The sequence below is a fragment of the Apus apus genome, chromosome 16, assembly GCF_020740795.1.
Source record: "Apus apus isolate bApuApu2 chromosome 16, bApuApu2.pri.cur, whole genome shotgun sequence".
In the NCBI taxonomy this organism is placed as follows: Eukaryota; Metazoa; Chordata; class Aves; order Apodiformes; family Apodidae; genus Apus; species Apus apus.
In genome coordinates this window covers 4,895,240-4,921,707 of record NC_067297.1, presented here as the reverse complement: position 1 = coordinate 4,921,707, position 26,468 = coordinate 4,895,240, and the positions used below count along the sequence as shown (strand labels likewise).

The 26,468-nt window shown below is 41.8% G+C and overlaps 2 protein-coding genes across 5 annotated transcripts in view; both read right to left on the bottom strand.

Annotated features, from left to right (window-relative positions):
• Positions 1-13,786, bottom strand: part of SPECC1L (sperm antigen with calponin homology and coiled-coil domains 1 like) — a 67,014-nt gene extending 53,228 nt beyond the window's left edge. The window contains exon 1 of one of the 2 annotated variants that reach the window (XM_051633860.1): positions 13,629-13,786. Coding sequence is in view for 1 of the 2 variants with exons in the window: in XM_051633859.1 (XP_051489819.1) it covers positions 3,100-3,140 (41 nt within the window). In the remaining variant the exon portion in view is untranslated. Of the gene's footprint in view, positions 1-3,099; positions 3,174-13,628 lie in introns of those variants that run through there. The other variant, XM_051633859.1, reaches the window with a different exon arrangement.
• Positions 13,787-16,207: 2,421 nt separating this feature from the next.
• Positions 16,208-26,468, bottom strand: part of BCR (BCR activator of RhoGEF and GTPase) — a 102,494-nt gene continuing 92,233 nt past the window's right edge. For all 3 annotated transcript variants that reach the window (XM_051633706.1, XM_051633704.1, XM_051633705.1), the window contains 4 exons: positions 26,073-26,207; positions 25,368-25,473; positions 24,446-24,608; positions 16,208-23,688 (listed from right to left, as the gene is read on the bottom strand). In XM_051633706.1, the coding sequence (XP_051489666.1) occupies positions 23,599-23,688; positions 24,446-24,608; positions 25,368-25,473; positions 26,073-26,207 (494 nt within the window). In that variant the 3' untranslated portion in view covers positions 16,208-23,598. The remainder of the gene's footprint in view (positions 23,689-24,445; positions 24,609-25,367; positions 25,474-26,072; positions 26,208-26,468) is intronic.

Here is a 26,468-nt window from a genome sequence, read left to right as displayed (position 1 = left end):
AGTTAACAGCAGCTGCAGAGAAAAAAGTATGCTACAAAAATTAAAGAAAGTTGAAAAAGTTTGATCCCTGAAACCATTTACTAAAAGAAAAAAAATCACATCAGTAAACACATGGGATTGTACAAAATCTAATACTAGTCATATGATTATGAGGATTATCTCTTAGAAGAAACCAGAAGTAAACTACTGGGTTCCATGGACCACAGTCAGGACACTTCAGGTTCTTTACCTCGCCTTCAGGTTTTCTTAGACAGCAGACATACTGTCCAGCAAATATACAAAACCCCAGAAAACAAAGCTGACTTCACTCATAGCAGGAGCAGCTGCAGCAGACCCAAGCACTGCAGCTATCCCAAGAACTGCTAGTTCTAGGAGACAGCCTAAGAAAGAGCAGACTACCCAAATGTCATCATTTGAAGCATGAACTAGCAGAAAGACTAGACACATCAGGATCATCTTCTCTCTTGCAAGACTGAGATACGTGGCAGCTATTTTCTTCAGAAGAAATACAATGGAAGATTAAGAAGAGGAAACTTCCACTCCACTTTTGGTCTTACAGATTCTGGGTGGAAGCAAGTGATTTGGTTTATCTGAGACCAATATCCTGCAGCTGATTAGAAACATGAAACACATTTAGTTGTTTCAACCTCTTAAAAAGTGCATTTCAAATGTACAAAAAGCAAACTGATAATTGTATGCATGAGATGTGTGACACAAAAACACAGTGATCAGGAGTACTTCTATTGAAGTTTTGCCTCCTCAGACCCTTAAGTGCTGTTCACAGAAGCAACAGGAAGTTTCATTTTAAGACACTGAAAATATTTGTTTATAGCTTCCAGATTTGCTTTAGCTCTGAAAGCTGGCATGAACAGACACAGAAAACTTTGTTTGCTGTTTCAGTTTCATCATCAGAATGTCAAAAATGCACTGGTCCTGCCATACGGCTACTAGTAATCAGAACGCCTTCACAGAAGACTAAATAACAGAGATAATTTGAAATGAGACACTCCTAAGAAAGCCAAAAGCCAAACCAGAAAAGCCCCATGAAGGTAACATGTTTGCTATATACACATAATTTTAAGTGTTACAACTGCCTACTAGATTCCAGAAGCAGATGCTAATATTTACAGGTAGGACCAAGTTGCCACACTTTTATTTCTTGCCTTTTTCATGTTCATGAGTCAAACACTTACTGGGCTTTTGATCTTACTCAACTGAAAACTAAAACTGTAAAGACCAAAGAGGATAGAGTTGTTTAGTAAAACTGGCATCATTACTACTGAATGGCATTTTGATGTTCTACAGACTACATAAAAAAAAGTTGCCCACAGCACATTTGAAAAATAATCAAAAGACTTTTCAGTGCACAGCTCATTGTGAAGCTGAACTGCCTTTAAAAAAATACTTCCAAGAAAAAAAGCTATACTCTTGCAACAAATCCAGTAAACCAGAACCATAGCTTTTTGACATCTCATAGACCTAGAAAACCAGTGCTATAATGAAGATTAGGGTACTGGCAACAATATGACTACCATACATTTGGGCAGAGCTTGACAACCTTGTCTGGCAATCTAGATAAAGCAGCAGTTCCAGCTGGCAGGCAGACATCCAGCAGTGGCCATTTGCAATACTCATTTAACAAGTCTACAGACTACATTCATCAAGGCTGGCACAACTTACAACATGCCAGATCCTCACTGCACATATGATCTTTGAATGTACAGTAAAAGATCATCAGCACACTTGGGATCCACTTATACTACAGTAACACAGTAACATAACCCCCTGGATGCATAATCAAAAAAAGAAATACAGGCCAACATTAGCTTCTACAGTACCAACAATTTATACTCTTAGAAATGTATCACAGAGGTCATCAGTGACAAAAGACTGTGAAAAGTCAAACGTTTCTCATCCATAACAGTTTTTTTAAAAAATGTGTGGTTTTGAAGTGTTTCTGAAAACAGTTCACTTCAAGAACAGCAACTGTAAATGAGAGAAGCTCAACAAAGTAACAAAGTATAATCCTCATGTTTCATCACAGCACTATTTTAAAATATCCATAAATTTGGTATTGAAAAAGACTTGTGATTTACTGAAACTCAAAGGTAGAACCACCTTTCCATAAACTTCAAAGATACTTAATAGGACAGGGAGAGTTAGGTACCACTGTTCCTGTTTTTCTTCCAGAGAAACTAAGCTACAGTAGTTATTTTCTTACTGAAAGAAAATTGTGTATTTATAATTTAAAAACTGAGACAAAGACACAAATTAGTCGAACCTAAAATAAGAACAGGACATTAATTAGCATCATAGGTTCTAAAATCAGTTGCTCACTCAGGCTCCTGAAGTGAATTTATGGCTGCTCTGTGCCAATTCCTGCCCTCTTACCTTCTCCAGGAAGGAAAAAGAGGACGGGGTTTCAGCACTGAAAACAGACGACATCAATATTGTTGAACTGCAAGTGGAAAAAGCCCTTCTTCCCCCAGTTTCTCAAAAGGCAGATACCACAGATAAAGACTACCTTTATACTTCTAAAGAAAAACATTGCATTCCTTAGAAAGACACAGTATTAGGAATCAACAATAAACTTGTCTTTGTGTAACACTAAGTTTGAAAACAAGAAATAAAATGCTCACTAGACAAATGAAGCTTTCTGAAGATTAACAGACACCACTAATAATTCACATGAGGACTTATTATTTCACTATTGTTTAAAAAAAGCAAATACTGCATAAAAAACTGTAGTTTATATTTTGCCCTGGGGAGAAAGAAGGAATGACTGAAGACTTTCCTTCCCTTTTCACACACTTCCTCCCACGTCAAAAAAAGAAAGGAAAAAAAGAGTGAAGTAGAAGCTAAACACTAAAAAGCTGCAGTGTTATTAAACACTGTAGCTCTATGAGGTCCCTCATATCACACTACTGAACAAAACACTCATCTATCAACAGACATATGACAGTACTGGAAAACTTGATTAATGCTAGCACTACAGTATCAATTATAAAATTAATCAGGATGGAAAAAAGCCAAAACAAGCACAAAATATCAGATAGAAAGTCTGCATTCCTAAACGAAAATGTAAGTATTCGCTCTAACCTGTATCCTTTCCCAAACGTCTCTCTTTCTACAGCACACATAGTACAGGAAACAAAAGACAATCTTGTTCAGGAGCTGCTCTCCTTGCTCTGGTGGAGGCATGTGAAACCAGCCCTGCATTTTATACCAACTGCAAATACAACTCCATAAATAATAATTTAAAAGTGTTTTGCCCAATAGCATGGCTCTGCCCTTTACTGTAAACTGATATGATACATCCACCCAGCCAACATGCAATGCTTTCAGGGCTATTCTTATGTACTCTTTAGAAACCAGAAAACTGCAGGGAGGGGAGGGTATGACTTCTTACTGTGATTATTTTAATCTCATCCATTATTTAATATGCTTATTTATGGTAATATTGCTGTCACAAAAGTAAGGCTCAATTACAAGAGCACAAAAAAGTTTCCTGTGCCTGTAAGGTGAGAGAGGGTTCAGCACCAAAGAAGGTATTAGCCTATTGTCTTTGGTTGAAAATACAAGGTATCAAGAGGTATTAAGCAGTTTTATCTATTAAAATTTGTGAATTGTTAAGAAAATTACAAATAATCTTGGAAATATCTTGTAAGAGTTCCAGGAAAACAGAAACAACCGATCTCTGAAATCTGAGGATAATGAGTATTACTGAAAAATCAAATACCCAAACTGCAGAGGAAAACAGAAATATTCACATCCGAGAGCAATGGAGTCAGTACACTTTCACTCTATTTGCACAAGTTATTTGGATTTGATATATTTAGGCTGACAACTTTTGCCCAAATAATTAGGGAATTACATTTTTAGGTCACTTACACAGTACCCCAAAAGGCAGAACTGTGGAGAAAAGATTATGAAACACAGTCTCTTTAACCCCTGGCAAAACACAGATGTAGAACTTCTCTAAGTTTGCAGGCAAGACAGTCACCAACAACTTAACATCTGGGATATGAAATACGCTATGTAGTAACAGACATTGTTCTGTACTTTTACAATGTTCACAGCACAAGCTTTCAGCCTGCAAGCTGTACAAGTACTCTAAAATGATGTTTCTTGCTCAATAATTCCAAAAACATAATCCATTAACCACTAGATTCCGGAAGCCCTGAGCAAGTAGTGCATTTGTTTCATTGCTTAAAATAAAGACATCAGTTTTAGCGACTTGAAAGTTTGCTGATGCTAGGCAGTTATTTAAGATACCAAGGATAACAGGAAACTGCAGAGAACCACAGAAGACCCTTATAAAACTAACCAGACAATATAAAATAATGTAGGAAACACAATGTCTGGGGGAAAAGAAATCTCAGCTTCATATATAAATGTGCTCCCAACTCATAAATGTTGCTCAGCAAGACTACAGTGTTTTGATTCACAGCTTCATTAAACTATTAGTACAGTGTTCAGAATAAGGCAAAAAACCACCAAAGCAATTCCAAGAATTATTAAAGAAAGGAACAGAGAACAAACCATAAAACACAAGTATTGCACTCAGCAGATCAAAATTTTTTGCCCATCTACTCACACTTTAATTGCTATGTGCAGTTCTGGTCTCTAAACTTCAAAAAAATAGATTTCTTATAGTCCTGTAAAAGGTTCTGCAAGGGTCAAAATTAAGATCACAGGTATATAATAGCTCCCACGAGACATCTCACACGAATACGACAAAAGTCTATCAAATATTAAATGGCATCAAGAATGCAGACCAGGACTGGCTGTCAGTCATCTCTTTCTATACTAAAACTAAGGACCAACAAGCAAAGTTAGAGCCAGGATCAAAATAAGAAAAAAAAAATCAGCCATATTTTAAATGCAGATGGAAAGAATGCTGAGGCTGCACGAAGCATGAGTGGAAGGGGAGACTGGACAAGCACAAGGTAGAGAAATTCCCTAATGGATGCTAAATAGCTGAGCACAAAGGGCTCAGAAACTCCTCCGAGCCAAAAATAATTACAGGGTGGGAAAGGAGTCAGGGTAGGAGTGAAGACTTCGGTTTTGTTTTTTTTCCTGAGGCATCTGGTCACAGCCATGGATGGACCCAGAGCACCAGATGGGATGGATCCCTGCTCCAGTCAGGACACTGTCTGCTACGTTCTTATGCCGTGAGGAAAATATACAGATGTCAAAGATTTATGGGTGCTGCAATTTTGGAACAACTACTGCAGGCAGTTATTCAGGAGGAAAGACCTTCCTACTACTTTTCATCTTAAAAATTCAAAAAGGCCTTTACATTTTTCCATTACAAGTTGTGGAATTACAAAAATAGGAATTCTGCCTTAAGTTATGTTATCCATCCACTGTTTTCAAGTGACATTTGCTATTGCTACTTGTCTTACACAGAGGGGAGGAAAGACCAGAGCTCTGGGCAAGAATTGGCCGTTACACACCTAAATTTCTCTCCTCCTTCTTTGGAGAAGACTTCAGAGCTGTAACTGCTCTGAGCAATGTGCAACCGTTGCAATGCTTAACATTCCAGACAAGTGACAGGAACATTTACAGAAGAACTCCTAAACTTACAAACTGTGTTCTAAAAGTCTTTTCATAACAAAATGAAATACAGTAGTCTTGTTTTCAAGCTCCTACTTTAAACAACTGCTATTTCAAACCACTGCCAAATTGCAGTTTTAGAAACCAGAACAAATGACCAGGTAAATCTGTACCTTATTGCTATCCATCACAGAGCTGATTAAAAAATATCCCAAGTCGGATAAGTACCCTGTAGCACGCCCATTAACTAGGGCTGCTCATTACAGATGAGAATACCATCCACATTACTATTACATGGAGTTTGACTACTGGTGTTGATAATACACATAATGAAAAATATCCTTTTATCTGAAGCAGTCTGTGCATCCCTCACAATGCAAGCAGAGATAAATCTCGACTGGCAGAACATGATAAAGGAAGCAGAAGAGGGACTATAATATGTAGAATATTAGTTCAATAAACATGGAGGGACACTAAAACCTGGTCTTGGCTACGTTGCCATTTTTCACTCATTTTTCACATCTGTATCCAAATGTTAATCCCTGCACTAAGAGATGATGCAGTATGTACCTGTTTCCTGAATAATACTTACACATCTATGTCAGATTTTAAATGCTTAAATGAATTTAGCAAAAATACCAACCTTCACTTTAAAACTCTTAGGCTAATATTCAGATAAAATAGAACCAACTCTTATTTTGGTTCTTTAGGTTTTCTGGGCACGCAATAAATTTCCCAAAGGACTGGTCAGCTTGAACTATAAAAGCAGCTAGTCTAAAAACTGGTACTTGGTCAGTTAACCACATTAACTGAATGCACTGTTATCTATGATCATTCCAAGCATTCTCTAAAGTAAACATTACTATATAAATCAATAGTTACAGTTACAGTTCTCCAGTTACAAAGGTGTATTTAGTGCCATATAACCCTAAGCATACACTGTCTTCCTTAAACAACAGATTCCCCTGCACACATGGAAATTTTCCTTGCACTGCCAAGGAAGTACTTTCCAAACCAGCAATGTACAATTTTAAGACCAGGGAAATTGACAAAATACCACAAAAGAAGGTGCACAACTAATACAGCAACTCCCTTTTGTTTCAAACCAGCTAACTCAGTAGATACCTTTTCATTGCAATGGACTGTCTCTAGCACAGCTGTTCCCAAAAGTGCCAGCTAGAGTAGGTGACCAGTGGTGACCTTTTCGCTTTTGTCCAATAAAAATGTTGTCAGCTGAACTCTTGTATTAACAACTGCAACAAAGGCTCCTGCTCCATGAAGTTCAGAGGGAGAATAATGGCAGGCAGGAGCCTAGCTCCCATCAGAAAATGAGGGACAGAGAAAGGACGTGCAATGTGCTATTTCAGGAGCTATCCCAGCAGCTCCCAGCACATGTATGTTATAAGTTAAACCTGTAAGACATCTCTGACCAGGTCCCACATTCATCCAAAACACTCCATCAGCTCTTTAGTTCATGTCAAACCCAAAAAACCCAAATCCTGTTTCCAGCATGGTTACAATGGCAAGTCTGTTCTTACCAGCTATTGACCAATGTATTCTCAACTCTAGGACTTCATAGTGCCTGGATTTCTGGGACTGGGAGGTGACTGGGTGCTCACTATGTCCACTTCACCTGGTCTGGCAACATTCCTGAAGGCATTGCCCCCCCAAAAAGTAGCACAGAGAGATACATCCCCTGAGGATCTTCCCAGCCTCCAGGTCCTTACAGCTCTGTGATTCCCAGCCCCAGAAGGACTCTCCTGGTCTCAGCTGGACCAAGGGAATGGCCTGGATGGGAATGGCCTGGACAGGAATGGCCCATCCACAAGCCAGCCTTTGTTAAGGCTGCAGGAGAGAAGATCCTACTGGGGATTATTTAAGCTAGTCATGAAAATAATATAATTGTACCCTGCCACCAAAAAAGGCAGTCCCACCCCTTCCTCAGTCCTCTCCCTTCTTCCAATTCTAGAGATCATAGTTCATTTTTTGATGAGCTGGTCTTTCAGTTAGATCAGGACTGATGTGACTCACCTTGTAATTGCTAGATACTATGCAAAGGAAGCAGCAGGACTGGGAACAAGAAGGAAGGTTCACCCTCTCAGAGACAGTGTAGACCCAGATTTGTTGTCATTCAGTCTCAGGCTATTAAACGCTCAGCAACAGCCCTGACTCAAATGACCCTCTCACTGCCACCCAACAACCACACTATCCTGTGGAGTCACAGGGTAAGGCAGATGAGGCAACAGATGAACTGTGTTACTTGTAAGCAATCAACACAAAACAGACCACTGCAAAAGGTCTGAAGATGGGCTATCTATGGGATTGAATTCTATGCTCTAACTCACATCTTCCTTCACCTCCAAGAACTGTCATCAGCACACATTTCTTAGCTTAAAATCCTTCAGCCTTGGCAGACGGGAATGATAGAAACGCATGCAAATCTTTCCTAAAGGCTCTGGTGTCACCAAGGGAAGATTATTTACCTGCCCCCGTGTGAAAGCCGAAGGACACACATTTGAGTCATACAGGAGAAAAGCCCTTGGGACAGGACAGAGAGGTTCTCATTTGCAGCCACTATTTTTTTTTATTCCTCCCCCAGGAAAAAGGATGAAATACTCTTTCTCTTCCACATTTTTACTCCAAGCCTTCTGGAAAAGGGTGAATCACTAACCAGTTTATAGAGTCCCTGTTTCCTTTGACATTTTGGATGTTGGAGCAATGCAGGAGTGTTCATGGGACAGGGCCTGGGAAAAGCACTAAGGGCCCAGGAGCAGTACAGCATCCCTAACTGATGTGACCGCTGATGTGCTGATATCCCTCTGGAATGCCAAGTGCCTAACACTTCAGCACTTTCCATTCTGAAACAGTTTTATGTTATTTCTTTGAGAAGCTCCTATACTTTCAGGTTTTGTGGTGAGCCTTTGATGTCTGGCTAAAGGCCTAGGAATAGTTTTCCCATTCCCTCCAGAAAAAATGTAGTCTTTCTACTAAAAAAGGCTATGCTGAAGTCTTCAGTTATTTTTTCTTCAAATATCCTTTACTTACACCACTAATGTCCGTAAGTTATACACAATGGAATTTTCTTCTGTAGATAGATATTATTTATTTTTTATAGGTATCTATCAGAAACATTTTCAGAAAACTGTCAAGAAATTCTTACAATGCACATTTGTATAATTGTATGGTTTTAATATAGCAATTTACTTCTGAATGTAAAATGCAAATAGACTGAAATCTCATGTGCACACTTGAAACTATAATCTTGAAAATGTTTTTAGTATTTTTCCTGAGGGAGCCTTCACAAACAGAATTTATACTGTTTACTATGAATCAGTCACACAGAGTCAAAATGCAAAAGGAAATAGGTACAAAGCCTAGAGTATCAGCATTCAGAAGATTAAACCTTAGAGGAATGATACAGAGGTAAGGAGCACATGGTAAAAACAGCAGGTCTTGTTTCTTTGTGACAACTGACACATAAAAACAACAAAACAATTCCTGCCATTAATGGCAAGCTTTTGGGGCCAAAAACACTGGTAACTTTTTAAGTGGGAAAAACAAAAGGAAATCCAGAGAGTCAAACAAAATACATGAAAAGATGGTGACCTGAAGAAATGGGACCAAGCTGCTGTATTTTTAGGAAACAAGAAGGAAGGACTGGCAGCTCTGTGGAATGCCACAAGCCACGAGGACCTCCAGCAGCTTCAATCTCTGTCATCCTTGGTGTGTTACTGACAGCACTGACTGCACCTGGAAGAGGAATAGACCATTGACCACAGCACTGAAAGGGGATAAGCCATCCTCGAAAACCCATAATGCTGACTTGAACAGCAGATTTACACTGGTAAAGCATGCTATTTACTATAAAACAAGGATACTTCACTATTAAATCAGGGCTCTATTACTACATCTGCACTTTTTTCTCTATGGCTTTGAGACAAGCAGGTTCTGGTGCCTGAGCTTGCTGGTAAATCACAGTATCTGTCACAGCAAACTGCCAAAGCATGACAGCACCCTTAGGTGTCTTCAAAAAGCTTGCTAAACAAATGACACAACTCAGCAATTAATTTAAAAGTTAGAAAAAAGAATGTAAAAATCCTATGGTTAAAGAGAGAGAAAGTCAGTCTCTAATAGATCATTTTATTAAAGTTGTCTGTGTCAGTTAAGACTGCCAACAGTTTAGTAGTGAACAATGAAATATGCTGAAGGAGCCTCTCCAGCATCAACCCTCACATAGCTAGGAAATTCTGTAGCAGAAGTTTCAAGAAGGCTCCATCTGCCAAACCCATGCTTTTAATTAAGAACATACACAGAAATGTATTAAGAAGAACACAGAAAGTTTCAGAGTGCTAAGAATGCCAGCCTCTTGGTCAGGCTTTCCATTCACCCCCCCAAACGTGCATCCCAGAGGAAATCATTATTCACTGCATGTACCTGTGCAGAACATGTACTCTACACTGGCTAAATGACCAAAGTCAAATAAATGTTTTTAGCATCAGAAAAATGCCAGTACTTTCAGGCTGATGTCATAAAATGCATCACCCAAGTACTTCAATACTACCTTTATTCTTTTTTAATACTATTTAAATACTGGATGTTAGATGACCAGTTTATTTTCCTGACTAAAACTGCATATATAGCAGTTACTTGCAGGCTTCATTCTGGCAAACGGTCCTGAAAAATAAAATTAACTGAGGATCATGCAAGACTTATCTTTCATAAATGTCAAACCAAACCTTGAAATAAGTTAAAATTAATTATTTTCTCTCTTGAAATTTTGCTTAAGCGGCTTTACAACCCCTTACTATGTAACAAAGGGTTAGAATTAGATTTGGTTTGGGTTTTTTTGGAATGGAAACATTGTAGATGGATCCCCTCTAAAAAGTCTCCTTTTAACTAACTTCACAATTTATTCTTGTATTATTCTTTTCTGCAATTTGGGAAGCTGCACTTGCAACACTGTCACTTATTTGCAAAATTAAGGTATCCTGAAACATTTACATACAAAGATGATCAGGAGTCATGGTGCCTTTATGGTAAAGTCTTCTTTCCCAAAGAAAATCATGCATGTGTGTGTGAAAACTCTAATGATGAATTATTTATATGTTAAAAGACAGTATCCTATGATTACCTGCAGGCTGCATTAAACTGTTAAGTGCTCCAAACGGTGGCTTCTCTGATCAGTTCAGTTGGAATAAGCTCAAAAGAAACAAGTAATACATTCCTTGTGACTAGTCACTTAGTGACGATTAAGGCTGTGATTAAGTATATAACTCAGCTTCTAACACTTGTTTTTTCTCCCTTTTTCAGTATAAAGACTAAAAATAAGTACAAATGGGGTGATTTTTGAAGCCAGGAAGTACAAGTATAACATTTCTTACGCTGTTTTTCCTACTGAGCAATAGAGATTCCATCACATTAACAGCATTATACACTTCTAGAACTGGATCCCAGTTGGGAAAACAGGCTCCAAAGTTGTGAGATCAAGGCAAGAAAAAAAAAAAGAACTTCTGAAGTACATTAGTGAAAGAGATCTCTTAAGGAGTTTCCATTGCATGCCTCCACATTCTGAGGATTTATTTTCCTCTTTCATACTAACAGTTAAGCAAAAATGGTACAAACTTATTTCCTTTCACCAGGTTAAGTATCTATTTAGTCACACGTAACTGTCCATCACCTCTTCTACTCTGCAATCAAATCTCTGCAGCATAAAAATAACAATTCCAATATGCACTTTGACAGAAACTTCTAAAACTCAATGGCTACTACACCTTACACTAGTAACTAACACAGGCCTGAGATTGTTCTCCAGGTTGGATGCAAATCTGCACTGCTTCATTTGTCACTAGACAGCCAAAATCTCTTTCCCCTCTCCCCTACCCAGAAAGGGTGGCCATATCCCATGTCTGTGTGGAGAAGTCCTGGCATTTGTCACCTTTGAATGACGCCCAGGCATTGCTTAGGAAAATGCCAGGTGGCCAGCTAAGCCATACAAGTGACCATGCTGTCAATTTACCACTGTGAATGATCTCATGCCAGACAATCAGCCAATACCCAAGGTTTCTTGGATGTGCTGCTATGGACACACTTCATCATAGGAAACCTTCACTCAAGCCTCTGCTCAAGCCTGATACAGAAGATGCCTTGGGTGGTGTGCCTGGAAGGCCACAGAGATCACACTGCCTTGGAACATGGAAAGAAAGGGAAAAAGGACAGAGTTGGGCAGCTGAAAAACAATAAAAAGTATAGACCATGAAATCTGGAAATCCCTGCTCAGAGGTTTGCCCGCTGTGACATTCCACCATCATGGAATTTCAATAAAACAGTCCTTTCCACTATTAAAGAGAACACTTCTTTATCAATGATAACAGCAAAACTCATGTCAACAATAGCTCCAACTTGAACAGATAAAAGAACTGGGAAATGTAGACTGAAATGTTTGTCTAGATGGCACTGTACAGGACAAAAACTAAGTTAAAAAAATCTGCGATATTTTGTTCCCTACAATTACATACAGTATTCAATAAAGAAAAATAGACAGGGGTCTTCAGACACAGAAATATCTGAAAAATCAAGCTTTATTTTATCTTATTTCACCTAGTCTAGCAGGCTAGAATCTGATTTTTCCATTAACTGAAAATTAAGTGGCAGCGTTACAAGAAACAATAGACTCCTCTCATCTCAGCTTCCCAATTTTAACCTCAGACTGTTTACAATGCCTTGCTCTTTTCATTTTTATTAGCAATCACCTAACAACAATCAACTAGACTGGAGGGGTGAGGAGAAATCATACCTCTGATCTATATGTGATCCACAGAGTAGCAAATGCAGCCACTGGCTTTAGTTTGCCTACATGTCAGCAGCCAAAGTCCATACTATGAATTAAGCAGGAAGCAGGAACAAAAGGTTTATGTTTACTTTTGGGGTGAGTAGAGCTTGCACAGACTATGTCCTTCGATAGAACCCAAGGCTCTTCAGAACACCTTTCACTCAGTGGAACCATTTACAAGACAAATTTTCTGCTACAACAGAGTTACATATTTTCCAGATCCTAGCACAGACACTTCATGCAATCAGAGACAGTGAGGTGCTGCTGTGGACAGAAGCAGGCAGTTTGCTGATCACCAGCACTGCATTGTTCTTCTCTCCGAGGACAGAGAGTAGATGTCTGTTAGAACAGGCTGGCCACCCTCTCCGATTCTGGCTCAGCTATAGGAGCCTACTCTCCTCCATCCCTGGCACTACCAGGTCATGTAAGACAAGAATGAACACTGTGAGGCACAGAAAGGCGGACAGCAGGCACAAAACTGGAACTTGTAGGATAGTTCAGCTATAAAAACGCAGAAAAACAGCACTCCAGACAAGCGCGAGACCAGACTCCAGACAAAGGTTCTCCCCAGCGCACCAGAGCCCAGCTGCGAAGGGGCCCGGCTCTCCACCTTTCTCCTCAGAAGGCTCCCCACACGCACCGCCACCGGCTCTCTCCGCTCAAACGAGCCAGCAGCGTCCAACAAATTACTTCACCGTGGGATGAAAACCCAGGCAAACCCGAGCTCGCCCCGCCAGCCGGGAACGGCGAAGCCCTCCGTTACCTCACCGCCTCACGGCCGAGCCGGCCCGCCCGGGGCAGCGCCGCGAAGGGGCAGTCACAAACAAAATGGGTGACAGGGACGGCGCAGCCCGCCAGGGAAGGGGGGAAGATGCCGCCGCCGGGCGAGCGGGCGGCCCTGAAGGGCGCGGGAAGAGGGGCAGCGGAGGCGCGCGCGGGGCGGCTGTCACCGGCCGCCTGAGGCAGCGAGCGGCGCGGCGGGGGTGACAGCGCGGCCAGCGGCCCCGCGGGGCACCGGGGGCCGCAGGGGGCGGCGGCGAGTATAAAACCGAGCCCGGGGGCGGGCAACGCGACAAGGGGGCTCCCCGAGGCTGTGAGGGGCTAGAGCCGGCGGGAGCGAGGCGGGCGGCGGGGGCCTGGGACACAGGCCCTGCCGGGGCCTGCGCAGCCGCGGGCGACCCCAGCGGCGGGCGGGCGGGGGTCGGGGACTGGACCGGTCTCGCCGGCACTTGGCGCTTACCGGGCAGCCGCCTCCTTCCCGCTTCTTCGCGGCGCGGCCCGAGGCTCGGGGGACCCGGGGACGCGCCGGGCCGGGAGCGCCGCCGGCGGGAGGGGGAGGGGGCGCGGAGGGGCGCGCGGGGCTGGCAGGGACCCCTCCGCCCGCTCCGCCTGCGCCCCGCCCCGGGCGGGCGGTGCCACCGCACTGCGCATGCGCCAGCCCCGCCCGCGCCAACCCCGGCGGAGGGGGCGGAGGGAGCGGGGAGGGGGTGGTGCGGCCAGCGGCTGCGCATGCGCCGTGGTGCAGCCGCTCCGCCTCGCGCCCCCCTCCCGCGGGGGCGGGGCTGGGCCGGGCGCCTCGCGCCGCACCGGGAGGGGGGGGGCGGCCCCGGCCCCGGGCGCGGGACGGCGGGGCTGGGCTGTCCCGGGGCTGTCCCGGCGCTGTCCCGGCGCTGCCTGCGGGGCTGGCGCCCGGCAACCCGCCGGCTCTGCCCGCCCTGGCCCGGCGCTGAGGAGCCCGCGCTGTCCCCCCCGGCTGTGTCGGGCCTGCGGGGCGATGGCGGCGGCTCCGGCCCAAGGCGCCTGTTTCGCTCTGGTAAACAAAAAAAAAAACAAAACAACACAACAACCCACCGCATTTATTTATTTGTTTGTTTTCCTGCAATAAAGAAGTGGATGGTTAAGCCTCAGAGGAAGCCTGAGGAGGGGATCCCGCGCGGGTGCGGCAAAGCTGGAGGCCTCGCCCCGGCCCAGAGCCAGACCTGGAGCAGCTTCAGCAGAGCTGGCAGGAGCGGGCAGCACCCCCTGAGCGCTGCAGGCACCGGGCAGGTACAGCGACCAGCCGGGGCGGGAGCGCAGGGGCTGTGGGCCTCCTGCACCTTGCAGCGTAGTACTGGATCGATTGCAGCTTTTCGTTTGAGAGAGAAATAAGTGATAGACGGCTTGAACGTTGTAGGAAATAGCGTTGTCTTCTTGGGTTGCCGGAGCTGTGACTACAAGCTTTCGGATTTCGAGCTCCTTTTGAAAGACTGCACAGAGTTTTGTAGCTCATCGTTGTTAAGCAGGATGTATGACTGTTGTCATGAATAACGAGCAACTGCAGTTAATAAAACCAAATTACAGTGTTGGTGCTGTAGTGGGTGGTATAGCAGAGCCTGTATTTACAGGCATTGGCTGGAAAGTGCTATGAACTAAGAAAATGTGCTGATCTGACATATCCCTGTGAAAGTTTCCCCATCAGGGTTTCTTTTTATCTCAGACCATGGGTTCAAGGCTCTCTCTCAACAGCAATTCAGCTGTTTTATCAAAAGAAGTGCTTCTGTATAAGATTGCATTGCAGCCTCTCCCATGAAGTAAATTCTTTCCTAGAACTCATGAGGCTTCAGATTGGTGAGGGCAAGTATGATTTACAGTCCCCTCGTTATCTTGGGTGAAGTTTAATATGGTAAATGACATCTAGATTTCATCAGAGTTCTTTTTCAACCTGAGAGGATGTATGCTTCCAGGTGTTACAACATAGTTTGATTTACGTTGTGGGAAAAAAAATTACTATTTATGTGTCTTACAGAGTCAGTAATTTTATTTAGATGTCTCTCCCCATCCATTTCTCTGTCAGTCTGCTTGTTCCTAGCTGGCAGGGATTCTCCTGGAAGGCTGCTGCACAGACACCATGTACTTTTTTGACACTGAAAGGCTCCTTTACACCAGTGTCTTTCCACTAGGTTTTCTGATCCATGATGTGTTCAATGAAATGTTCTGTGTTTCTACCTTTCTATTGATTTCTAACTTATTCATCAGTAAAAAAAAAAAAAAAAAAAAAGGCATTTCAATGACAATCATCAGCATTACTTCTGTATTAAGGATGTGAAAAATGTCTGCATTTGTTTTGTACAATGTATTATTGCTCGTGGTAGCCCATAAAGGGGCTTTGCTTTCTGTTTTCTAGCAGGACACAACATGGATTGTTCAGTGCAGTGAATTAAAGAACAAGCTGTTAGCTGGCAGTGCTGGATCAGGAACGTAAAAAGTCACTGAAAAAACCTGCCTAATAATTCCAGCATTACATCCTGTGATGTGTGCAGGAGTGGTTCAGCTGTCTACTAGGAGAACTTTCTCATTGTGGTTATGTACAGGATTAGATTGCCCAAGAGGATGACAGAATCTTCATAATTGGAGGCTTCTAACAAAGAGCAGACAATGTCTCTCTGGAGTTGGGCAGATACAGCTGATCCTGACTCAGACTGATAGCTGTATCCTGCAGGCCTTCTGGGGAGCAGTTGCCTCAGGACTGTCTGCTCCAAGCCTCAGGAAGCTGCCTGGAAAATGAAAAGACACCTGCTCAGGTGTAGCAATTTGCACGGAACATCCATGGTTATTATGCACTCCTATGTTCTTTCTCATTCTGCTCCAGCCTTAAATTTTGTTTATTCTACCTCGTTGCAGGGCAGCAGTGCACCATGCTGGCTGATGTGCACAAGCTGGTGCTCTGCAATTCACCTCAAGGCAGGGGCAGTGGTGCTCACCCAGGGTCTTCAAGTTGGGGAAAGCAGGTAGAAGTGGCTGAGAAGGACCAGCCTGGCAGTCACTCAAGAGATTCATGTATAAATACGAAGTAACTTTTATTTTGACAGACCAGTGTTAAACTCTGTACCTCTAACAAACTCAATTGAATGCAATTCACACATTCAGTTTAATGAAGGCTCAGTTTTTAGTTAAGTAAGACCAGAAGAACCTGACAAACATAGATACAGGAGATTTTATTTAACATTGTGTACAAAGAAAGGCTACAAATGCCTTTTTTTTTCCCCCCCAAATACAATTTTTTGATCCCTTTTTCATACCACTTTTCTCAGAAAATTAAAAAAAAAAATAAAATCCAGAATTACAGTATTTCTCCCCTTTTTTCCCTTTTCTTTTTCCCTCTTTTTGGGCCTAAACTGAGAGATGTTCAGCAGTACAGGTTCAACACTTTTCAGTATTAAAGTATTAGGATTAGGTTTTATTTTCCAAAACCAGAGCACTATGAAATACTGAAGCACTAGCAACAGCTGTATAAAATCAGAAACCAACTCCCTAACATGGTACTGTTAAAACAATGCCAACAATATTAACTCTGATGAAACCAAAATTATCCAAATAATAAGTTGTCTTCTACACCTGATAATTTAGCACTAATTATGTAATTAAATTGTATTTATATTTAAATAAATAGTCTTAAGTCCTTTCCTTGGAATTCTTCATGGATTATAAACACTTGTAATACTAGAGATAAGAACAAACTACACAACTTAGGCAAGAGAAGGCTTAGTTTTGTTGGGTTGTTTTTTTTTCTGCTGGACAGACAGACAAAGGACAACATTTCACAGTGTCCTGTTGTGAGATCATATTTAAATTCAGTTTCATTGTGGTGCTTCTCAGTCACCCAATAACAATTTCTCACCCTCTTTTTGCTGCCTTGGTTAGTACTGGTGTCCCAGCTCTTGAAACATGTCCCTGTGTTGGTCAGTTTGATCAGGATTTCAACCACATGCAGCACCATCAGTGAGTGGCTTCTGCAAGTTTTCATACGTAACTGTGAAGCCTCAAACAAGATTTCTTTCTCTCAGGCTGTGAGAAGCAGTAAAGAAGGGATTAGAAGAGGCTGCTGTGAAGAAATGTACTTTTGCTATGGCAGCTTCTACATTACCACCTACTGTATCTGAAATAACTGTTAGATATGGATTAGTTTTCAGCTGACTGTGTAGCACCTCAGAGTTAGTGTAGTTCAGATTTCTCCCCAAATGGGACTTAAATGGAGGAAATTTGAGCTACTCTGTGTAGATCAGCATTTTGATCATTCAGTTGGGCACAGTGAGAAGGAACCAGCTGGGTCTCTTCCCAGAACCACCTTTGGGCCTCACTCACACTGCCCCAGGGCAGATGTGAGCACCTAAGGACCAAGGCCATCTCACCACCAGTGGGCTCTGCCTGTTGTGGTCATCTGCAGCAAGCTGCTGTGCTCTCCCAGGCAGGAAGCTGTTTTGTACACAAGCCTGCCCTTCCACACATCCACAGGGATGTAACATGGCCTTGTCATACAAATCGTGCTGCAGATTAGAGAAGTGGTCCATCTGTGGAATGTCCTGGGTTCTTGGGACATCTTCCCACTGGGAAAAAGGCTGCAACAGTTACACAAACAAAAGCTCTAGTGGAAAATGGGAAAAGTTTCCTCTATTCTGATGAACCACTTTTGATGAGAGGATTTGAACATGACTGCAATTAAGACAAATCAGTAGAGCAAACACTTCTGCTAGGCTTGTGGAATCTGGAATCATTCCCAAATATGCTTGAAAAGGCATAAATAGGATCTTAACTCACAAAATGGGCCTACAGGAGCTCAGAGCTTTAGCTGTACCTGCACCAGAAGACTGGAAATATTGTAGTTATCTCCAGGAATTGCTCTGCTACAAATTTAACCTCATGCCGTGATAGTTTGTACAGTACAGAATGATGTGGTTTCTGTTGGAAAAGGAGGGGTCTTTCTTACTGCAGGAACATTCATGTGGTTCACCCGTGTGTTTATACAATGGTCTCCAGCAATTCTGCTGTCTAAGATGGTAACAAAAAAGAGAATCAACAGTGGAGGCAAACTAGGTCATTTAGCAATTTTCAAATTCTTCTCAATAGCATTTATGTATTTGCTTGACCTGGAAGGCCTAAATCTAGTGATAATGGAGAATCAAGGTCACATGCACACTCAGCTTTGCTTCAGTCCTACTGTTTCAACCATTTCCTCATTTTAGCAAGTTGTGGCATTTTATCCTTGCAGTCCAGAAACAGACTTTTAGATCTCACCAGGGTCTCACTTACTGCTTCTGTTCACTTTGTCTTTCTGGGAGGTGGCATTTCCCCTGCAGCTCTTTATGGACTGTGTTGCTCCTATCTATTGCCACTGAGGGGGAAAAAAGGTAGAGAACAAGTGATAATCTTTCCTTTTTTAGCATTAAAGTGAATTTTCTGTAGCAGGAAAGAGGGGTTCCAGCACATCAGAACCAGGAGGCTACAGTAGCTGAATTCCTGGTGTTCCTGTATTCATGTTTATTTACTGGCCAGACAGTCCCTGCTCACAGTTATCTGGGGCATAAACCTTCTTCTGTAATGGGAAATGAGGACTTCTTTCTAGTCCCAGACCATGTGACTGGAGTGATCCCTGATTTTGCTTCTCATTTCCATTTGTGTTACTTTTCTTCCCTATAACTTCGTTAAGGAGTTAACTCTAACTGCTTCCTTTAAAGCTTTTCTTGGTTGTAATGCAATCTGTGGATTTACTTCTATTCAGGAAGAATGTCATCAAATACAGGAACATTTGTTTCATTCCAGTTCAGAATGGAGAACTGCTAATGCTGAACTCGGGCTCCAGTATCTCAGCTGCAGGTATCCTATGGTGAAAGAAGTGACTGGTATCAGACTGACTTTTCTGTTAGCAGTACTATGACAATGCTAGCAAAGTTTACAAAGAAAAACATACCTGGGCTACAAATTTAAGAGGGAATGAACAAGTGGCTTAGTAACTACACCAAGAACTTGATTAATTTGATTGGATGTACTTAGGAATTGCCCTTCCAGATTTTTCTTCTTCAAGGAACAGAAGTAAATCTCTTCAATCTAGCATGACTGTATTGGTCTTCTGTAATTACAAGTCTCCACCTTCTTGAATTAAAGTAAAAAAAGAAAGAGTAGGGGTTTTTCTTAAAACATTTTTCATTTCTTACTAAAATTTCCCTAGTAAGAATGCCACATCTGAGAATGTTATCCCAGTAGATGACCAAGCACTGAAACAAAATACTTAAGCAGTGAGGCATCAGAGAGGGTGGGGGTTTTGCCATCAGACTTTAAACATTTTTAAAAGCCATTTGGTCAGTTTATATTTTATACACGTAAGAATGGCATGTCAAGATAAATGAACACATTGTGATGCCTTCCAGTGTTACAAGGATGACAAACAGACTTGGAGATCCGTGGATGCTTTAAAGAACAGAACATTTGTTTAAATAAACTCATAGAAAACTAACATAAAAAACCCGTAAAACAGATTTTTTAAACAAATAAAATGAATAAACTGTAAAAATACTGCATCTCCCATAAACACACTCTGTGGGTTCCACCACCTTGTGGCCAACAAAAAAGTTGCAGTTTCGCTCCATCGGGTGCACGCGGATTGCCTTGTGTGAGCAACTGAAGGCCAGGACGGAGACAAGCCATGGGCATCAGCACATGCAGTCAGCACCCCGCTGCCCTTCTGCCCTTCGCTGATACACTGAACAATAGCAGCATTAAAATACAGCCTGGAATAGCTTAGCTACTACCTCAACTTCTTCAAATTGTGCAAGAATAAAGAACACCAGCAGCGTTTTCAGGGATGTGTTTCCATTTGGTTTCGGACGCTCCCCTCCCACACAAAGCACGTACAAACACAAAGCTGAAACTCATCTAGTAACTGTTATTTCTTGTCCATCTTGGAAAACTTTTCCCATAGTTTGCTTTACTTAGCTTTCAAAAAATTACATAAAAACCTATTTAATGGAAAAAAAAAAATCCACGAGAATTTGAAAATAGTTTCTAAATGCCAGGAAACTGATGCTTATTCCTCTCCTTAAACTGGAGACACGCAGACTGACTCCATCACCTGAAATTCTTTAGTTGACAGTTTTAACATTTCAGATTCCTGTTACTGAAAGCTACATTTTTTGAAAGGTCTCTCCAATACACTAGAAACTGAAAGAGAATTAACTCCCAGTGCACACATAAAGGGTAACTTTTTGGGTTTTTTTGCTAGTTTGCTCTTATATTGTTTATATGGTACCTTTTGGATACAGAAAATGGATGATTCAGGTTTTCTGACACAACTCACAAGGGGATATATAAGAGTAGAAATCAGAAGGCCTTCTCTAAAGCCAAGTTTTGCAATTATCTTTTTAAGTATGATAAGGCTTATTACAAAAATAACAAAGTAAAAAACAAATACTAAAAAACCCAACCAACATCCCTGGGAAAAGAACATAAAAACCGTTTGGAAATACTTAATTTCTGAAAACATAAGACTATTTGAAAAAAACTTAATTGCAGAATTAAAGGAAATTCAAGAAATCAATTCTCGTATTTCAAATCAGTCCATAATTTCATCATCAGCAATAAGATGCACTAACTTTTCCAGCCCAAAATTACCAGCTTTGGGGAAAACATATTCATACTTAACAGAAATAATTAACGGGTTAAGTTAAATTAACTATTTTTCCCTGATCCACATGCCTGCATGTTAGATACTGTTACATTAGAACTGAGCATTGTAATGAGAGAGTAAAAGCAACAACCTGTAATAGTAACCAAAGCAAAAGCAATTTTCTCACGGTTACATACTATAGATCAGTAATTTAATATTAACTTCCTATATAAATAAAAATAAAAAGTTGGGCAAAAGTAAATTGGCACAGTCATTATAATATTGCTTTCCAGTTTCAACACTGCAAAGAGCAGCCACAGATTCCAAACACCAAAAGGAAAACGCTATTGCCCAACCACCTGCTCTAGTTCAGTTGGGTTGTGTTTTTTTTTCCTTTTAAATGAAATCCTCAGCAGTGCCACTGCCTTGGGAACATCCAAGCCCCCTTGGAATGGGGGTGTGCAGCTTGCAGCAACAGCTAGAGAACTGCCCTGGGGAAACAAGAACAAATACATAAAACCAAACCCATGGAGGGTGGTTTACTGGTCTGCATGACTTTTCTTAAGTAATTGTTTTTCAGGATTGTGACTATTTCTTACCTTCACAGAGGCAAAAAAATAAATCAAAAAATAAATCAAAATCTTAAGCCTTCAAGTTTCCTTGTCTTCATTCGCTCCCTCCCCCCAAAAAGCACCTCCTACTATAAACACTTTTTCAGTTTCACGGGTTCAGAAGTTGGAATGTAGTGGAAATACACATAAGAGAGAAGGAATTTCTAGTTGTACATTACATTACAAAGAAGTTTGCTCCCAGACCTAAGGAGGGAGGGATACTAAGCAATATTAAATTCCTATAAGAATCCTTACAAAGCATGCAAAATATTGATATACTCACAAAATTGAAATTTATATTGGTTCCTTTTTGAATTTGCAACTTCACAGTACAATAATTTCTAATATTATGCAGCAGTCAATTACAGTGACTACAACATCATTTGCCTTTAATTTTTTCTTTCCATTTGTTTGAAAGACTCTTTTAATTTTATTTTTAATTGAGAGGTTGCAGATCACCCACCAGAAAATGTGAAATTCAGCGTAACAGGGGTTGCTTTCTTTATCCTATTTCCCCTCAAATGATGCTGACAGCCTAACTTCTACCAATCTGTCAAGATCTGTCCCTCTCTCCTCTTCCCATGCCCATTCCTTCCCTTGTCTCCAAGCTGTATTTTTCTTCTTGCCAGGATGATGATGGATGGATGCCAGTAAATGGATGCTGCATAACTGGGTAGGAAGTCAAGGGGGGCTGGAGGAGTTCATGGCAATGGAATCACTCCCATGCCCCCCAGGATGTTTGGCACAACTGCTCTATAGCCAGAATACTTTGCTCTGGATACCAGCAGTTAGATGGTGCTTCAGTTTCTTGGACAAACACTGCTGCCCTTCACGCCTGCATAACCCCCGGGGTTTGAGCTGCTTTGGGCAGGGAAGCACAAAGTTGGTATTTGGCTTGACCTTTTGTCCTGCTGCATGTAGTCCCATGGAACATTTCTTCACTGCTCTGACTTAAAACAGGGTTGGAATTTCACATGATGCATGCTACTTACTAGATTGTCCATAAAGTACATCCTGACACATTTTATCAAAGTATTTGTAGCTATCAGAGAAAGACTCTTGTAGAAGCAATGTACAAAGCCTCCAAAAATTCAAGTATCAAAAAAAAAACAACCAAAAAACAATGTTCTGATAAAAGTTTGGAGTAAGCAGACAGCCAAATGCTTCAATCATTTTTGCAGTGATAACATATTTTCTTTGGAGTGTTGGGAATTAACAGTCTTCCCAGTTAATTTTAATTAAGTTTGGTGGGGTCTAAGGAATTTAGCAATTCTGCCTGGATACTATTGCCCCTGCTTTTTATATGCAAACAGCCAACAGAATCACAAGCAAAATCACTGACTAATCCTCCCTGCCTCTCTTTAATTCACTGTTATTTATTTATCATGTAGCATCTCTGGGTCTGGCTCCCTTAGCCCAAAATAACCCATCCCAAGTGCAATGTAGGCAAAAGCAGGGCACCAACTCCTTCCCTAGTTTGCCTAAACATCTGCAAGGGAAGGGGGTGGGTGAGACAAAAAAAGAGCCAAAACAAAACACAAACTAAAGAAACCAGATACAACCCCCAAAACAAACCAACAGTTCTAGTCATACGCAAAACTGCTTCATTTCATTAGAACCCTGTTCAAATCAAGCCTGGAATTTCTGAGGAGGGAATCTGTGATCCCAGACCCGTCCCTTCTCTCCTCTGGCAAAGCAATGCTATTATCGTGGCCTAGAACAGTACTTTAAAAACAGCAGTTATTAAAGACACAGTTGTGATATATCCTTTAACTCCCCCTCACCCAAAAAGGGGTATCCTATCAAGTGGTCCAGTAGAAATCTTGAAGTTTCTTTATGATAAATTAAATCCATAAAATGAGGAATACCTTCTGTCACATTCCCAACAAGAATAATAGCCACAATCTGCTGTGCATTTGTTTGAGTGTCTATTGCTCCTTCTAGTGGAGATTCTGCACAGCTCCATCCCAGTTCAGTCCTGGTCCTACCAACCAAATGCAGGGATTTTTCTCCTTTCCCTTCAGTTTGTCTCTGGTTAACCAACAGCAGAAGCACTGAGAGCCACAGTTCCCCAGGACAGGAACAGGCCAGTAATGTCTGAAGAAACACCAGTCTTCTTTTTCTCAGGCGTGGCAGGTTTGTGCCAAGAGCAGTTCTGTGAGTCCTGTTGGTATGGCAGACACCTACACCTCTGTGGAAAAGAGAATGCTTTGTCTCTTGCTGTCTGGGGTAGGGATAGTGTCTAGCTGTAGGAAGTACAGAAGAACTTGAACCTGGAAAGAGAAACAAAAAAGACATAATAAGGCTCTGGTAACTCATTCTCCTCCTGGCTGTTTAAGATCTGGCAGACATGTCTACAGCTCTTTCCACAAGGAACATCTTGCAGTTACGTATTTGTTTTAATGCAGTGTAATAATTATATATAGTTATTCCTTCTATTTATGTATAAGGAATATTAAAATTTGCAGGGCTTCAACTTCCAGAGTATAACACTGGTGTTGGTGTTCCACTGCACTGAAAAAATCTGATCTATCATTTGCTGTGGCTCGATCAAGAAAGTACAAAACAGCCTGAGCAGCCAACTCAGTGAGCTATGGGTCTGTGTTCAAATTCCCTGTGCCACCTTCAACAGGCAGCAGTGGCCAAAAAAACCCTGAATTTAGCAAAGAAATTTGTTGTGCATGGGTGAGGGTGGTTTAAGTGTTGAGAGGAGCATGGTGGAAAAACACCAACGGTCATTTTGACCCAGGGCAGCACTAGGACAGTGTGAGACAGCCTCACAAACACCTTACTGTGCACAGACCTGAAACACACAGGACTGTGTGCACATGGACATTTTTTCATGAAGAGCTCTACAGATGTCTGATGAAATACAGTTCTAAAAACGGTCTAAAATGCCCATGTAAGTGTGAAAGCTGTTTGAAACCTGTCATGAACACACAGAAGGATGGCTGAAGCAGGCCTTGCTAGAGCACTGCAGTTTCCCACATATTGTCTTCACAAGATTCAATAGCACTTTTAGGATTTTACCTGGGACATGACTTCTAGTGACCAGCTGTCAGTCATTGTGATAGGCTGGGTCGGGTTGGCAGGGATTTTACTGTCCTTCTCTGAAGGCCTGAGCAGTGTTGGTCCAAAGACAGTTGCAAGATTATGCAGGGACATCTTGTTAATGCTTTCCCTCTCAGCAACCCTGGGAGAAGCAACAATGAACAAGGCAGGTCTTTATAAATACCTGAGTTTGGAAGTGTCCATAAGTGAGAAACTACTGTTATTCCTTTTGTAAAAAGTTTTAGATACATTGAATCAACCACTCTCTCCAAATGTACCTTAATTAACTTCCTCTACAAGCAACACCTTGATCTGACACAGCCAGAGTCTCCAGGCCCTCTACAGACACAGCTTAAATTTGGGAAAGGAATGGCTGCTTCCTGCCTGGACAGGCAGAAGTGGAACAGGAATAAGGGAATGTTTTTCATCCCAGTTTCATAGATGAGAAACTGAGGCACAAAGGTTAAAAAATTTACCCACAGGCAGAAAAGTCTATAGCAGAAACACAAATAAACCCCAAATTTCCTGGATTTTAGTCTAGGACCTTAGTTGTAAGATTATCTTTCATCTCTCTAGTGACAGTCTCTGTTGTGTTCAAAATGCCTATGTAAATTAAGCAAGCTTATTGCTTTAATATCAAATACATGGAAATGCTTTTTCACTGTTACAACTATATTAAAAAGATACAGACAAGATGAGGAAGACTAGTCTAAGCAAGGAACTGACAACTCCAGTAAGCTGAAGTGCAAAGCTGGAATTTTTAAAAGTGTATCATGTTAGACTGCAGACATGTAAATGCTTCTTCATTTGTGTGATTCAGTGCAAATTTAAGGAAAAGGCTCCTCTTTTCTCAACAATGATGCTTTAGACACAACATGTGTCTAAAGGATCCATACATTACCTTTTCAGATGGTCCAAAAGGAAAAGGAATGTCACAAGGTTGGGTTCTGGAAGCGATAACAATAGATTCAACATGCAGCTCTCCTTTGCAACAGGATCTGAAAGTGCTGCAAGACAGAAAATAACAAAACACCATCACAGGCAGTGAATGAGAATTTGGCTGAGTGCATCAGTTGCAAACCAACAAATCTGGATGCTCTGTATTCCAAATATGGATGATGTAATGATGTAATTGCATCAGAAGGTCAACCCCCCACAGGATCTCTTTCCTTTATCTCATAGATACGCAGAGAATCTTTTTCTCTCAAGCAGTTCAAGTGCTTTCAAATTTTCAACCATTACAATGTTTTTCCCCCATATCAAGCCAAGACAAGGTACATCCCACCTCAAAGAGGGCTGCCCTGGAAGGCTGAACGGGGCAAACAGCAAGCCCAGCATCACCAAACAGGCTTTCACTATCCTTAACCTATCCCTCAGAAACCTGGACATTTTTACTTAAAGTCATGGCAAATGCCCATACTCAAGCTCACAGGAAGATTATGTCATTCCAGTGCTCCTTCCTCCATTTCACCTCCCTAACAGCTTATTCCAGCCTTCTGTCCAACATTACAAACATGGGGTTTGTATTGCTGTAGGAGCAGCTTCCTACAGAACAGTGTGTCTAACAAAGGCTCCATTATGGAGGGTGATTGCTGCTGCTACCTACCAATGCCCTCAGCAAAGTTGGGGTACAGCTCATCCGTGAAGAGGGGCTCGGGCAGCTCCCTGAAGTACAGCTTCAAGGTGCCTGCAATGGCATTGACGTCCATCTCGCTCATCATCACTGACACGTCTTTGTTATCTGAAAGAGGGAAGGGGGGAAGCAGGGTAAAGAAGCTGCTGGCCTTGCATTTCTTCTTTTTCTGGCTTAGGCTCTCTTTGTTTATCCTTTGTCTTTGCTCAAATAGCTGCGAGTTTTCCTGTTTACATTTCTCCAGATTAAACGAGCTACCTTCTGACAACTGAAAAGTGCTACACAAGTGACCGCAGTTCAGAGCTTTAAATCAAGCACAGGGGACCTCACACCACCCAGGGTTAGTTCTGCTGTGCCAGCAACCTCAGT